The following is a 16,413-nucleotide window of genomic DNA, read 5'->3' as shown; positions in this document are numbered from 1 at the left end:
TCCTTGCTCTGATTTCCCAGTGGGGTTCTGGTGCACTGCACGCCATTGCAGCGCTGTTTCACAGCTTTGTGCTAACCCTGCTGGTTGCACAGCAGTTCTTGTGAAGGTAAAAACCTGTGTACAGCCCTGGTCTGGGTAATACCTGCTGCGACTAACCCCAAACAACGTCCTGTTGAAACAGTTCAACAGTAAATATCACTTTTTTTTTCTTTTTACAACATAGAAGTAGACAGAAAACACTGAGAACAAACCAGCAAAACTGGGATTCATCCTGTCCTGCTGCGGAGTTTTCCTGCTGGTGGTGCTGGTGTGCTGTTGGGGTGTTTGAAAGGAGAGGCTGGAAGGGGCCATGAAGCGTTGCAGTGCTCCATACCCAATTCTGAGGGGCTGCATGGACTTGGGAGTGGATGCTGTGTGTACCTTCAGGGCTCCCAGACTGGTGACTTGGTGAGTAAGTCATGGAGCTTGATACAGACATGACAAAGGACACCAGGGAAGGACCAGCTCTTCAACAGGTGGTTTCTGTGCCCTTGGGTTGAGGGTTGGGTGGATGCTGCTCTGAGTCCAGGCTCTAGGCACAGCCATGTCCTTTGCACAGAGGCTCTGAGCTGATGAAGACACTTTGCCTACTTTGCAGCTCCTGGAAATCCCTTTGATCCCAGCAAATGCTGCTGCAGGGAAAGATGCTAAGCTCCAACTACCAAGACTCATCGAAGGCTGACTGGGTGGTGAGATTTTTACCTTCTCATCCCTCCCTCCTTTTCTTTTTTCCTTTATACATATCCTTGGGTGATATTTTTGTAGTTTTACATTGTTGGGAATGATGTAACTTTTACAACTTTTCAAGTAACTGTAGTCATGTGTTTGTTTGCCTTTGCCAAAGGGGAAGGGAGGGGTTGAGGGGCGGTGTGGAATTGAGGTTTCTCTTCAAAAGACTCTACTCACTGAGGGTTTGAATTTTGTTCAGTGAGGCCCAACAGGCTTCACATCAACAAAAATCAACATCTGCAGGTTGGGAGTAGCAAGAAGATACAGAGGAGATAAACAGGCATTAACAAATATGCCCTCGTTAGGCTGGAGTCACCTGATCTGGAAAAAAATTGATAAGAGAACCAAAGAATGAGGACTAAATTAGCATCAAAGGTGAAGAGATCCAATAGGAGATCAAGTGCTGAGATTTGTATGATGTAGAACCCAATGATTGAGAATTTATTTGGGTTTTAAATGTATAAATATGTGAAAAGTCTAGCAAAGAACTAGGTGAGCTGGAATGATTTCTACTGCACTTCCTGTCTGGAATAAAGTAGTGCCTGATTCTCCAACACTTGAAAGATGGTACTCGAGAGTTTCTTCTATTCCTGCAGTTAGAATGACAATTTTGCAATGCTTTCATATTGTTTTATTGCTATAGATAATAATCAAAAAGGTACATACCTGCTTTCCTTTGCAGCCAAATTGTTCAAAAATAAACCCTGTGTACATGTATTTATACACATTGAGCATTTCAGTATTGTTTCACTCTAATCCACCCCAAGGGATCTATTAACAAGAATCTGGGTTACTCCCATCTCCTGGGACAAGTTTTTAACACTTGTCACTCCAGAGGGAGTGGTGACACGGCTCTTGTGGGTCTGTGCTGCCCACGGAGTGGCTGATCTGGCCTAAGTGGCCATGAGTCACAATTGCAAGGTAGCCTGAGCCCTGTGAGGATCCTGGGCACTTGGAACACCACTGGGGAAGACCTGCTGTGTCTTCACAGCTGCCCACGCTGGAGTGGCTGGGATAGCCGGTGGGTCCTCCCCTGCCCTAGCACTTGTGGTCTTGCTGGGGCTTGTTCTGTCACTTCAGAGCCTTCAGCGTCCGTGTCCTGCACTGCCAGGGAGAGTAGCCCCAGGGGCAGAGCACTGCTGCTCTTGGGAGCTGTTGGACCTGCTCTGTGCTTCAGCTGTCTGTTAAAATCTGCTTCATGCCTGTGGTGTTCAGAGGCTGCAGCATTCAGCCCTAACAGGCAGGGAATGGGCCTGGCAGTGCCCTGGAAAGATATTGCCCAGCATGAGTGGCACGTGCCCAGGACAAGGAGATTTTCAGGATAGGAAAGTTAGAGGGCTCAGAGGCTGCTGGCAAGGGAGGAGGATTTGAAAAGCCTTTACAACCACATCTGTCCCATTTACCTGGCTCCAGGTTACAAATGGCAGAGCAGCAGGCTCTTGACTGTGGTCTTTTGTGTAAATGCATCCAACAACCTGGGTGCAGATTGGTGATAGAGGGAGGAACCCAAGAGCCATGTTGGTTCACACGACATGGGTCAATAGCAAATATAAACCATGCGAGACTCCTCTGAGTTACCTTGGGTCCCCAAGCGTGACAACAGTCACGCTTGGACCAAGCCTGGGACAAACCCCAGCCCGTTCTGTGCTGAGGCCATGTGGGCTGGAGGCTGGGGCTGAGCAGGTCTGTAAAGCTCTGGGTAGAGAAGAAAACAAGAAAATTATGGTAGGTTTCAAGACTGAGCTCATCAGACAGGAAGATGAGGAAGGGATGTCCAAGCAAGACACCTGCAGCTTTTGGGTTAAGGGGCAGGTCTTGCTGCACCAGCCTAAAGGTGCAGAGAGGGAAGGAAGAGAGGGACTGTGCCAAGCAGCAAAATTGCTTTTGCACCACCTCTAGCCACAGAGGAAGCTCCAGCTTTGCTAATAAGAGCCTGTTGAAAGCAGAGGCTCATAAGTGTGGCTGCTCTGAGGCCTTTCTGCTGCGTTCAGGCCCCTCAGCCCTGCAGCGTAGTGGGATCGGGGCTCTACCTGAGTATTTGCATTCTACTTCTTTGAATAATCTATTCCTGGCACGGACCCATTTCTTTCCCCATTGTTCCTAGAATAGCAGTTGTGCATGTTAAATTACACATTTAAACCTATTGGGCTCATGAGTTTGCCTGAAGAGAGTTGTCTGAGGCTGCCTGCTCACTCCAGCTGGGGCCAAGGGCTGTGGGAAGAGCAAATTGCCTCAGACTCTGGCAGTGAAATTGGCCCCATGGGCAAGTCACAGTAAGTTCACCTCAGCTGTGAACAAAGTGCCTTTTAATTTATAACAGATGGTTATTGCTGCATGTCCAGCAGGATCCTGTTTTACGGAATTTACAATCTATGTGTTAAAAGGTCTAAAAATAGCTGCTTTGGGCACAGTCAGGGTCTGATTTCCCCCTAGCTGCTGGCCCCACTAAGCAGAGTGGTGAGTTATGGGCGTGAAAGCACTCTGATGGTCCACAGCTGCTGCTCACAGGCCTGCACAGACACCCATGCCCTAAAACAGTTGTGCTTAAACTTGGAAGGTCCGATAGGCTTGGGCTGTTCCTCCATCTGGGCCATGATTTGGTTTATTGATCATTTCTGTCCTCTCTCTGCTGCTGTGGGAATACAGATGCCAGGGGCCCCATTGCAGCCTGTAGGGCTCCTTCTCTGTGCAGCTTCTGCCTCCTTCCCCCTTGGGTGCTGGGTGAGGCTCATGGATCCTGTTGGTGCTCATGCATCCTGTCCCAAAGTGTCCTGTGAGGGACAGACAGGCCCTCAGGCAGCTGCCTCCTTCCAGCATTGCTGCCTGCCTGGCTCTGCATTGGTCTTGGCTGTCCACATTCCGGTCAATGGGCCCCAGCACAAACAAGAGACTCTGGCTGAAAGGAGGAGAAGGCTGAGCTGGGGCATGGGTGTCCACCACAGAGCTGTGGCCAAGTGGGGACCCTGTCCTCAACTCTCCTTCACTATGTGAGAAATGATCCTCACTTCAAAAATTTCAAAAGGTTTATTAAACCTTAACAAAAATTACAACAAAGAAGTGCATCAGGAAAGATTTCAGTGTTGGGAGTCTCCATAACTAGCTCATCTACAAAATGGATGCTCTGCCTTTTATATCTTTAGCTCCTCCTAAAGTTTTGTCAGTCAAGTCCCATCTCTGGCGTCCTTTGGTGGAGATTCCTTTCTTACATCTTGACTGGAGGCCAGGTGTTGTCATGTTGCGCTGCTTGGTAACAAGCCCTCCCAAATGCCCTCACTACCGAGGCTATTACAAGGGGGAGGGGAAAGAGGGGAAAATATGTCCTATGGGAGGACATATTATAGTAACATCACTATACATCCACATAGTACCTATCTCTTAACTGTGAGACCGAACTATTACATTACTCATCTATAACCACCTTTCCTGTGGGGTCTGGCTCAGGGGTGTCAGTCTCTGAGAGAATCAGGTAAGAGCTGATGGGAGACCCATCCGGTGGGGATGTGGTCTCCAAGAACAGGAGGGAGCTGCTCGAGAGTACAAAGGGCAGTCAGCAGGCAGCCCACAGCCCCTCGAGGGTCAGGTGGGGGGAGGCCCGGCCCCTGTCCCAGCTACCCTCACCTCTCAGTCTTGTTCCAGTGGAGTGATGGCTTCCTGAGGACACTGAGTGCTGTGGGGGCTGGGGCTGCTCTTGGCCCTTCCATGGGGCAGGGATCGCAGACACTGCAGCAGAGCCCCTCGCTGAACTCTGGGCAGGGAGCCAAAAGCATCAACAGAGTACAGCCCTGCCCCCAGGCTGGGCACACTGGGCAGGGGAGAGACCAGCTGCCACATTTTCCCCCTCCCTCCTTTCAGGGCATGGGGACATCTCCCCACACACTGCTCACGGTGCTGGGGGGGCTGGTGGGGCATTACCAGAGTAGTGGTCCACCAAGTTGTGCAGGCTGGGGAAGGTGAGCCAGGATGAGATGTAAAGCCACCCATTATCCAGCCGGTGGATGTGACAGTGAGTCACTGAGGCCCAGGCAGAGCACTTGCCACACTGCACTGACAGGAAATAGCAGCCTGGCAGGCACAGGGCAAAGGGCACTTGGCTGGGCTGTCCCAGGACCCTGTCCTGCTCAGCCCCCGCTGCCTGATGCACTCTTAACTCCCACACACTACAGGGATTCAACCATCCTACAGAAGCAGCAGCCATCACCTTTCTCCCCGTGGGCCTTGTGGCTGCAAGCACCCCTGTGCAGCCCCAGGCCATGAGCGCCTTCAGAACACTGTAGGTGACAGGGAATGGCTGGGACATCAGGTGGCGTTGGTGCCACCTGCACAGTGGCACCTGGCAGAATCTCCTCACAGGGTGTGATGGGGCTCTGTTTCTTTTTATGGGCTGAGTCTTGTCACTCCTTCGAGTAACCCAAAGCTGCAGGAACCTGATCGTGGTTTGCTCTTCTGAGGCATCAGGGCAGGAGCTCAGCACAGACTGGGGAGCAGCAACAGCTGGAAGCAGCCCTGTAGCCTGTGCTGCTGCAAACCTGTTGTTGCCATTCTGGATGTTTCTAGTTGCATTTTGGCAGGGGCCAGCTCTCCAATGCCCTTGGACAGCCTTCTGCCAGGGCCACAGGGCTGCCAACCACATTATTCTGGTGCAGAGGTGCCCAGTCCTCTCCCTGCCCTGGGGATGAGTTTGCTCTATGCAGCAGGAGACACTCAAGCTGCCAAACCCCCAAAGGTGCAGCCAGTGCCAAGAGAAACACCAAGAGCACAAAGTGTAACAATGAAACTCAGTTATAGCTTTATTCCATAACCGGTACAAAGTCCCCCTCAGGCAGAGCCTCCCAGTCCCATTCCCTACCTGAAATGGAGCAGAACATGAGCATGACCCTGGGAGGAGTTGGCTCCCATTGGGTCAGGCTGCTCAGCAGTGAGGAAAGGAGGTTTTGCTTATCAATTGAGACTTGCAGCAGCCTGACCACTCATCCCTTTTCTCCCATTAACACCAGACCTTGGCAGCAAGGGGACCCAGCCAGGTGTAAAAAGGTAGCACAGTTGTGAATTCCACAAAGACAGTAACTGCTGTCTGCACAGTGGTGTTCACTGCTCGCCCCTTTGACACAACTCACAGGAATGTGTGACTTCTGGCTGCCATACTCACTTGGTGTTTCCTGCCCCCATTTAACTGCACCCTGTGCAGATCCTGCCAGGGGCAGTAGGACACACAGATGATGGCAGTGCAGGAGATTCTGAGATCTCCACCTGGCAAGAGGCACTGCTTCCCATTTCACAACCTGCTCAATATTAAATATTCACCTGTGCCAGGGGAGAACAGCAACCATGTGTCACTGCATCCTGTCCTTCTGCTGGGTCTGCAGAGGGTTGCAGAAGTGGTCTAGAGCCAGGGCTACTGGAGTTTAATCCCTTGTACTGGGTTAATAGTGCACCTTGTTAGTGTAGTTTACTAGTTAATTGCTTTGTTTTTTCAGGAGGCTCAGGTAAGAAATCACTCTTTCTTAACACACATACACAGGTAAGACCAAAACAGTATTCCTGACCATTTGTTAGTCTCAGGCTGCATGGCATGTGAAACAGCCCTGGGGACAGACAGATCTTCCAATGGGTTCTGTGTCCCAGGGTACAGCTCCACATTGCATTGCCTGCTCCAGTGCCTGGAGTGCCACATCCTCATGGTCTTACGTTCCCACGTCCCACCAATGACATACCAACTGCATCACAAGGGCCCTTTAGCAGAAGCACAACTAGAAAGCAATTCTAAACCTCACAAAGCCACAGAAATTATATTTAAATGAAGAGGGGAGACAACGGCTGTCATCTGGATTGATACACAGCACAGACAGGAGATGGCATCAACATGTACAGTAATGGGACTTACTAAGACTGTGGAATGTCAATGAGTTTTAAAGAGACTCTGATGCCAAAGGGATACAGAAAAGATCAAAGTAATGTCACATACAGACTACCAAGGAGGTGGCTGCTTGGATGGGCATGCACAGGTTAGAGAGAACAGTTAATGCCATGTCAGATGAAATGCTAAATTCTGAGTGGGTTCATTGGGGTGAGTGGAGCTGTCTGAATCCAGAAGAGGGGCTCCTGCCTAACAGGATACTTCCATGGTTTGAGGTGCAGCCTGGAGGTCGAGTCCCTCTGGGGTTCCAGCACTGCCTTCCCCATGGGTGCTGGCATGAGACCGGCTGCGGCTGCTCTCACCAGAGCCCACGCTGGAGGAGGAGTGGCTACGGGAGCGCATCAACCGGGTCATGCTGGCTGCTGGCACTGCAAGAGAAGCAAACGTGGCACTCAGACAAGGAGGCAGCTCCTGGAGCCAAGACACAGTCACTCAGGTATGTGTCACTGGGTAAGCACACAAAGAGCTGTACCCTTCAGAAGAAAACTCACTCTTCACTGCCAAAATTAAGTCTCTGCATGTCTAAAGCAAGATGTTTAAGGCCCAATTTCAAAAGGTCTGAGGTGAGAAAATGCCAGCAGTGTAACTGATCCTCTGCAAGTGCAGCCACGGCCAGTGTCTGTGCAAACCAAGGCAGCTGTGGCATGGATGACCTTTTGAAAGTTAGTCTCATCACTCTAGAAAACCACAGAGCTGAAGTCATGCAACAATCAACAAAATACAAATGAAAGGTGGAAACCCATAGCACACACGGTACAATGATCAGCCCACCCACAGCAGGACATGCTGAGACAGAGCAAAGCACACCCAGAGAACAATTCCACTCAGCACACAGACCGGGGCCGAGGTGGATGCACGGTTGGAGGTACCTGACTCAGTGCTTAGGTGGCTGAGCTGCACATAAGGGACTGGAAACAACATGAGACAAGGAAAGGGATGAATACAGGAAAGAACCCATTAGTTGCGGTGTGTGACTAGTGGCTGCACTACTCCTGGGACCCCCAGCTACCTTTCCCAGCTCGTACACTGCACTGAAAGCTCCCAGGATTTGTAAGAACAGCTGCTAATAAGCATCTCAGGGTGATGCCAAGCTCACCTAAAAACCCATCAGGGCCAAATCTCTTCAACGCCTTTAGCTGAAAATCACACTGTACCTGGTGACAGCAACTCCCCCCTGCACACCCCGCACCTGCTCAACAGAAATATAGTTTCCCTGGGGTATATTGTGTAACTCCAGATATGGGACAGAAATTCATGTCTTTGGGATGACAGATTCCTGCTGCAAGTCTCCTTCAAGGCTGGTACCTTCCACCTGCAGTGTCAGCAGAAGTACACCCAGCTGCTTCAGCTCATGTACAGAAGGCACAGGAACAGCTGTTGGAGAACTGGTTTCTGTATTTCTAGCAATGCCCAGCTGAGTTTTGCTTCTACCTTGTTCTACCCAAGAGAACTGGCCACACTCACAGCGTCCCACAGTCTTGCCCATGAAAGCTGGGAAAACTATTCTGGGACAAGCTACTAATTCTGCAAGGAAAATTCTGCCAGGTTCTGCTAAGCCTGACCATGATCTGGCAAAGCTGTGAGGAGACCACTGCAAGTGTCCCAGCTCTGATGGTGGCCATGCTCAGTGGTCAGCCAGTCACACAAACCAAGCCCTTCCCTAACTCAAGCTTTTGAAGGCTCGTCATCCACAAAAGGGAACTCCTGACCCCAGTTGGCAAGAGTGCACTGAGAAGCCCTTCTCCTGATGTTCCTGAGTAGTAAAGCCCTTCTTGGAGATAAAGAAGTAAAGAAGACCTCCTCCTCTGATTCTTCAGAAACACCAAGGGCAGGGAGCTGAGCAGCTGTTAGTCTGATACACTCAGGTGACAATATCTTCTGCCTCCAAGCATGGTGAGGAAGCTATAGGGCAGGACATGCACTAGTGCAAAGCACAGCTCTCTCTGGGCTCCCTGGGTGCCTCAGAAGTCACCCAGGAACCTGTTCTGCCATTAGAGGGATTTGTTGTGGAGCACTGCTTAACCCTGGTGAGTCTGAGAGAAACAGGAACATCTGAGGAGAAACAGGGGAGCTCTCATACCCGGACTAGTCAAGCTCTCATACCCGGACTAGTCATGGGGCTGCACTGCTACCTCCTTCCCCTTTGGAGAAGGTAGGCACAGATTTGCTGTTCTTGGGAACACATTTTTCTGGATTGGCACAAAGACAGACTTAAAAGGTTTTACCAACACCAGCAACCAGAAAGGAGTCACCAACACGTCAGGGAACAACACTGGCTTGCTAAGGCATGTCAGCACACTAGCTGATTTTCCAGCATGGATGGATCTCCTGGCAACCACACTAGCTCAGGGGTAGGAACACAGATGCCAGTGGGTTCAGACGGACCAGAAAGCTTGAGTTCCATTCACGACAACCCTGCTCCAAAAGACAAAATTGTGTTTGCCACTTACTGTAGCCCATTCCCTGCACAAAGTACTTGAAGGCTTCAGTCAGCTTGCCAGGCTGTGGAAACAGAGAGAGTGGCTTTAGTGCAAGCAGAACAAAGGGCTCTTCTGCCCTCAAATGCCATGGGAGAGGCCAAGGTGTGTCTCACCTGAACCACCTGAGGCAAGCCCCCGCAGTCGGCCATCTGCAGCAGGAAACAAAAGGCAAGTTGAGCTGTCCTGCCCAGAAGGACAACCCCAAACCAAGCCAGCACCATCCACCCACCAGGCTGAGAGCACCACACTGCATTTCCACCACCTCACCTCTACAACCAGAGCAAGGCCAAGGTGATAAACCTTCAGGGACCTGCTGCTGAGGGAACCCTGCACCTTGGAGGCCACGTCACCAAGTGATCTCAGGCCACACTGCAGAAGCCCAGCACCTTCCCAGCCTCCTCTGCCCAGACCTGTCCCTCTGCGCTCCCACACAGCCGCTGTTGGGCACATTGTGGGGCCACAGGTGAGGGTGGAAAGGACCAGTACAAAGCTGGGAAAAAGGATGTTGTTGTTGCTGCAGAGAGCAGGGTGGAGGCAGGGCATCTCTGCTAACTCTCATGGGTCTTCCTGGCCAGTTGAAGGTGGCCATAAAGCAGGGATTGAGGGACTGCCTGACAAACTCTTCCCTCTCAAGCCCTGGCTCCATGGAGGAGAGAGCACAGCTCTGAATGACTGTCCAAAAACTTCTCAAAGCCAAATGTATGGAAAGCAAAAACCTAAGTGAAGCTGAGCAAAAATAGTGTCTTTATGCTGGCCAGAATAATTCTGGAGTGGCACTTGCCTTCAGAAGGGTAGTTTTGGTTGGGTCAAGACGGGAATTGCATTCAACCTAGAAAAAAGGAGAGAGGGACATGTTGTCACACAGAAAATGCAAAGACTGAGATGTAAAATGTGGAGTAGCTGCACCAGAAGCAGTGGCTGTCTTCAGCAATGGTCGCTTCTCTGGAGCCAGGAAGGAGCAAGCAAGAAAGCAGAGATCCTGTAAGAAGTGAACAATGAATAAAAGATCCAGGGAAGAAAGACAGGTGATCCATCTAAGGGACCTTGTGATGACAGGTCATGACTTCAACTGAAATCATCCCCTAGTTTGGGGATGCACTATAAAACCCTGGAGCACCTTCTGTGCTCTGACAGCAAGACTGGGAGGGAAGGAGATTTCTGTGCAATGCAGCATAAGGGAGGTCACTCAGTGCCCTGGCCAGACAAGGAGGTCACGACCACGTCTTCTCTGTAAGACTGCTGCAAAAAGAGAATAGGCAGAGACTCTATAGGAAAAGCAACCACAGTAGGGGAGGTTATTCTCAGCAGGAAACCTGGGCAGCCAGACAGGCACACTAATATGCAGAAGACCCTATCCTGTACTGTACTGTGGCCAGTAAGCAATGAGAATCTTCAAGGATATTATTCTAGAAAAGTCAAAACTTGCAGACTTAATTTCAGACTTCCAGATCAAACAGACCAAGGCAACAGGCCATGGCCAGAAAATGTTCTCCATGCATGGCTCCTAGGTTCAAGTTACTGCTTCAGGAGACTCCTACACTCTTCCACAGTTTTAGACTGCTGCTTTTGTTCACAACCTCCTGGTCTCCCCACAATCCCTGGCTGATAGGGAGGAGCAACATCCATCCCAATCACACTACCCTGTGCCATGCCCTGCTCATAGCTGTGCTGGGAGGGAAGTGGGTTATGGGTGTCTGCAGAGAACAGAGCTCCTAAGTGCTGCCTTCCTGGTGATGCACTACTCCAAGAGAGCTCTACCACAAGAACTGGAGTCATACTCAGTTATTTTTAATCCTTAGGTAGCCCCAGAGTAACAGCAAAACAACAGCAATTCAAGACTGGAACCAAACTGCAGGCAGCAGCCTGGCAGAGCTCAGGGAGGGATGCACGATCCCAAACAGGATCCTTTGCATCACCTGTTGAGCAGGGTGCTCATTCAGGTTCTGCCATCCTCACCTTGGAGTTGCCCTGAGGGCCATTCAAGGCCCCTGAGCCTTGGCTCTCCCATGAGTAACTGGAGGACTGAAAAAGAGCTTGGGACAAAGAGCCACTGTCTGTAATTCTGAGCAAGGTGAAAGCACTGCAGGGTTGCTAAGTGACTTGTGGGGCTAATGTCACAGGAGGAAAGAGTTCATGGATACATACCACAGCTTCCACAGCAGGTGAGTTGTCACCAACAACAAGCAAAGCAGGGCACCTGGTCAAAAGCCAAAAGAGAGATGTTACTCCAAGTGCACCAAAGGGGTTTCTGAGAAGGTTGAGCTTTGTGAATCAACACCCTCATGAAAGGCTCAGCAAAAAAAAAAAAAAGTCTCAGCAAAATCCCTGCCTGCCATCACCGTGGCATTCTGTTGTACCAAAAAATTATCCAGGGCTTGCAGATGCACCCAGACTGTCCTCTCCATGCACACCAACTGGCACTGCTGCTGCACACATGTGCCTCTGACCCTGCCTTCTGGAGAAATTCAATGTGTTCTTAATGAGAGGACTTCCAGACACCTCTGCCCCATTGCAGCTGACAGTCCTGTACAACAGCCTGGAGCTGTCTCGGACAGTCTTCCCAGTGCTTGAGCTTGGTGCAGTTCTTGCTGAGAAGCAACATCATCTTTTCTGCTGAAGAGACTGCAGAATCAGCAATTAAGATAGGCTGATTCAGGCAACTTACTTGAGTGTTTTTGCAGTCATTTCATTGACACCAACAACTGGTCTCTCAATTTCTAGATCTTTACGACTGAAAGACAAAACAGAACAATTCTTCATTAATCTGCTGAGGAAACTGATTATCATGAGGCACACAAAATCCAACCATGAGTGCTGGCTCCAGCACCCAGGCAACTCCTGATCAGGAGCCGCAGCAGTCATCCCCAGACAACAGGATTCATCCTCTCATGGCATTGGCTGTGTGCCCAGAGATGAGCTACTGAGGTGTGACAGTGCCTGCAGGCACACACAAGGGCTAGGTTTGGCTCAGGGCAACAGCTGAAAACTAGGCTTAGGACAAAGGTTCCCCTGATACAATACCCAGCAGGATAATACATATGGCAGCACATTTACTGAGCTATGGGGAAGCTATGGGAGCTGTCTGTCAGGCAAAAAGGTATCTGATACCTGTTGTATGAGGTGAGGAACAGCTGAAGGTTATCCTGGTTAATGTCCTGCGCAATATGAAGCCTGTATGTTTGGATCAAATCTAGATTTGCCTGCAGTTCCTCCTGTACAAAAGTAGAAGAATTGAAGAACAGGAAACACTTTTCACAAGTAAAGAAGCAACAGTCATAAAAATGCCAAAGCATGTCCACAGACATCATTCTCTGTGAACAGTGACACAGAGGGCAGCAACTCCACACTGCATAAGGACCCCAGAGACATGAGGGGCTCAAGTGATGTGCTGGTACATGCCATGCTTTGGTAATGTGACTACACTTTACAACTGACAGTGCACAAGCTGCTGCCAGAGTACAAGTATCCTGAGATGGGATTAGTTAACTCCCAAGCCTCAGTAATGCTTACACAGATACAAATCACTCTGTTTGGCAGGTCTTCCACTTACACTTAATGTTTAAGAAGCAAAGTACATAATAATACTAATAAATGTAATAAAGTAAAAAAATACTTAAGCTGTAAGACTGTGACCAGGGGAAAGTTCAATTCCAGCAGCCAGTTCTAAGAAGAAACTACATTCTGAGAGAGCCAGAGAGAACAGGGAATGTGAGGAAGCACTACATACAATGAAGGGGCTTGACAGTGGGGAAGAGAGCAGGATATGCACAGCAGGAAGTGGTGCTGGAGAAAGAAGCATTCCTTTCAGTGCTGATGTGTCATTGCAAGAAGACTCCAGGTCAAGGACTGATCTGCTGTGTGGCATACACAGTGTGCACAAGGCACTGCCCCTGCCATTGCCCAGTAAGCTTGCTGCTTGAGAGACAGCTAATCCCAAACACAAGGCATTGCTGTATTCAAAGTTTTCAGGAAGGGCTGGTTTGCCTCTGCTGAAACTGAAGGGTAAGATGAAGAGCAGAATGCAGCAGTTCAACATCTGGACAGATACAAGATCCCACTGCCAGCTCCCAGCTGGCCTGTGCTCTACCCAGAGTCCAAAGGCTTCCATGCTGGCTACAGAGAACTGGCTGCCACTTGTTTCTGTGGATAGTGTCCCAAGCACCACAAAGGAGTTCTGTCACCAGTGCATGGCCTGGAGACAGTGAGGGCAAGAGTGAGGATGTGTGTGCCCCCCAGCATGCCAACCCCAATGTGAGCTTGACACACACAGAAAAAGGTACTACCTCTGGCAACTCTTGTCTGATGGACCAGAACTATTTGGGAGCAGACACATACAGAAGTTATAGCTACATGCACATTTGCACAGGCAACATTAGCATCTGCTGGGTACTTACATGGCCAAAATGATGTGCCAAGACAATATCCACTATGTTGGTTGTCCAGCCTGAAAACTGAGGAGTGACCATGAATGAGGAGGAGAGTAACAGGAAAATGCAGTTTCATCACACATTGCAAAACAGCTACTCAGAGTAAAGGAAACAATGAAGAAACTATTTATATCATATAAGAAGCAAATGCCTGAAGCTTGGGATGGACATGCAAAGCTTCAAAGAAACTGTATACACAACCCAGCTCTCCAAAAATCCTGAAACCTTAAATAACTTCAAGGGACCAGAATAAGAGAATAATTAAGAGATTCATTCAATATCAATCAAATGAAGCCTGCAAGCAGAGAATGAGAGGAAAGCTGAGTGATCCAAGCAGTTTATCTGCATTTCTCATTCACATGATCACACCCAACCATGCTCCTCTGGCAGAGACCATACTATATCCAGACTTAGAATGCAGCAGGGACAAGAAATGAAATTGTACAGGTTTCCCCAGAAATGGAAAATATCCTGTATTCTGTCCTTTTTTTTTTACTCTACACACTGTTCATTAGGTGCTGTGGAGAGCACATGTGTGGGAAAGCAGAATCTCACCTTGGATGCTGCCCAGTCAATCCACCCCTTTGCACATGGATCAACATTAATAAGAACAAGTCCCTCCACCAGGTCAGGGTGGCTGAGCTGTGGGGAGAGAGCAGAGGAACACTCAGAAGGATGATTCAGCCCACACAGTGGTCAACAGCTGGTGCAGCAGCTGGAAAGCTTCTTGCAAAAGGTGCAAGACAAACTAGGGAGCTCTTCTGTGCCGGGTAGCTGGTGGCTCCCAGCAAGACCAGATCTGACTCATTTGTGGCTCTGAGGTGCTCCACAGCACCTACAGACTCAGCAGTGCTTTCTGGTGACCTGTGTGCCTGGCACAGCTGCAGGTCCTGCTCAGGCCCAGTGTGTTACAGGGATCAGCAACCTTCTTTGCTCCAATCCAGCACCTCTGCGAAGAACCTTGGCAAGCTACTGTGCCTGAAGAGCACCTCTTTCTCCTCAAGGAAAAGGCAGTTTTCCCAGTGGAAAGGGGGCAAACAGCAGGGGAGTTAGTGCTGAGCCCCCCAAGCCCCTGCAGTATGGAAACTTGAGCTACAGGGGCACCCTCTCCCCAAGCAGCACCCCTGCTCTCCCCCTGCCCTGCAGACACCCCTTCCCCTGCTCCATCCCAAAACCCTCCAGTATGCCTCAGGCTGTACCTGGGCTGCACAGGTACAAAGCACTTATGAGAACTGCTTGCAAATACAAACTCAGAAATCAGAGGCAACCAGCCTCTGCTGAGTTCTGGGTTCACTCCAAGGCAGCTCTCCTGTTCTGCTGCACTGATGTGAAGGAGAAGGAAACATCTCTGTCCTCAGCAGGAAACTGCCCACAGCCCAGGGAGTGTGTCAAGGGCACACTTGTGGCATTTCGTTGAGGACTAAGGCTGATTTGCACAAACTCCTCTTTAGCAAGGCTGAAAACTATCCAAGATACAGAAAGCAAGGAACAGTGAAACACCAATGCCTCACACTGCCCCAACTCAATCCTGACTGTAGGGAATGGGAAACAGAGAACTTTGTGTAAGGAGGGGCAGCTGCCCAGCACAATGGCTTGAAGAAATTATAGTGGCCTAAACAACTGGCAACTCTCTGCACACAACAACCTGAAGTAAATTTTAATGAAAATGACAGATTACCTGGGATTTTTTAGCAGTAACTCTGAAAGACTCAGGTGAATTCCCGATAAATTCCTGTATCATACTAAACAATACCCACTGATTTCACATGAACAATACACTAGAGAGAAATATATTAGCGGATACTGAAATAGAAGCACTCTCTTGTGTAAGGGTGGAGCAAAATCTGCTTCCTTCCAGTGACAAAGCACATTCCACATCAACACCAGTTGGGAGTACATCACCACATCCATTCTTTGGTGCCACAAACAGTGGACACAGCACACAGTAGTGCAGCTGGTCTCTGTGAAGATTCAAGACTGACTATTACTAGCACTCAGGATGGGCTCAGCTGACTCAAAGGCATCACATTACAATGTTTCCATGCCTGGCACAGCTTCAGAGTAACCCTGACTACTCCAACACAACCATCTGGATGGAGGTAGCTCTCCCATGGCTCCCTGCAGCCCTGCTGTAATTACTGAATGTTACTTGGCCCGTGCCCCACAAGGATGACCACAGCCCACATGAGTCACAAGCAGTGAAGAGATACTTACTGCACACCTGCTGAGGACATAAGCACCAGCGCCTAGGCCAATTCCAATGAAGCTTTTCAGGCTGAAATACAGGCATTTCACAGTCAGCACAACTAACTTAGCTCAGCTGAAGCATCCCTTGAGGCAAAACCTTTCCCCTCTGTATCCAGCTGTGCACTTATGGTTTGTTTTCAAAACAATGCAGCAATGATGCAGCAGCCATAAATTGCTTCATGTAGCAGACATTGTCCCCAGCATAAAACTAGAGAGGGTCCCACTGGTTAGCAGATACTTGTGCCTCTTGGGACACCTCAGTGAGCATATCAGTCATGGCAAGCAGAGACAGAAGTAGGTGCTGGAATAGAGGTATCCAGCTGCCTCACCCCATTTCCTTTCAGAGACTTACTTTAGATGTGTCAGGACAGCAGGTAACATTTCAGCCAGTTCATCCATACTGGGATACTGGTACCTGAAAAGCAAGGGAGCACCTCCAAATACAGCCTGACAGAGGTTACCTTCCAGTTCCACTCAAGGTAGGAGGGGCAAAGAACATCTGGCAGACGCGCACAGGTTATTAATGTGCAACAATACTGTATGTTTCAGCTGACTGTGTGGATCCCATCCCTCAGAG

General features: G+C 49.6%; 2 protein-coding genes across 2 annotated transcripts in view; both read right to left on the bottom strand.

Annotated features, from left to right (window-relative positions):
• Positions 1-2,917: 2,917 nt before the first annotated feature.
• Positions 2,918-5,639, bottom strand: SLA2 (Src like adaptor 2). Its single transcript, XM_059480565.1, has 6 exons — positions 5,615-5,639; positions 4,681-4,830; positions 4,387-4,513; positions 4,173-4,292; positions 3,555-3,664; positions 2,918-2,979 (listed from the first exon to the last, which is right to left on the bottom strand). The coding sequence occupies exons 1-6, from the start codon at positions 5,637-5,639 to the stop codon at positions 2,918-2,920; spliced, it is 594 nt and encodes a 197-aa protein (XP_059336548.1).
• NDRG3 (NDRG family member 3) overlaps positions 5,532-16,413 on the bottom strand; it is a 56,921-nt gene continuing 46,039 nt past the window's right edge. The window contains exons 6-16 of the mRNA XM_059480598.1: positions 16,189-16,251; positions 15,804-15,864; positions 14,145-14,231; positions 13,557-13,613; positions 12,271-12,374; positions 11,828-11,893; positions 11,308-11,359; positions 9,944-9,991; positions 9,276-9,311; positions 9,133-9,184; positions 5,532-7,050 (exon numbers count right to left, since the gene is read on the bottom strand). Coding sequence (XP_059336581.1) covers positions 6,872-7,050; positions 9,133-9,184; positions 9,276-9,311; positions 9,944-9,991; positions 11,308-11,359; positions 11,828-11,893; positions 12,271-12,374; positions 13,557-13,613; positions 14,145-14,231; positions 15,804-15,864; positions 16,189-16,251 — 805 coding nt within the window. The 3' untranslated portion in view covers positions 5,532-6,871. The remainder of the gene's footprint in view (positions 7,051-9,132; positions 9,185-9,275; positions 9,312-9,943; positions 9,992-11,307; positions 11,360-11,827; positions 11,894-12,270; positions 12,375-13,556; positions 13,614-14,144; positions 14,232-15,803; positions 15,865-16,188; positions 16,252-16,413) is intronic.

Source organism: Ammospiza nelsoni, chromosome 12, assembly GCF_027579445.1.
Source record: "Ammospiza nelsoni isolate bAmmNel1 chromosome 12, bAmmNel1.pri, whole genome shotgun sequence".
NCBI lineage: Eukaryota > Metazoa > Chordata > Aves > Passeriformes > Passerellidae > Ammospiza > Ammospiza nelsoni.
Note: the sequence above shows the minus strand (reverse complement) of the source record. Positions and strands in the feature narration are given on the sequence as shown.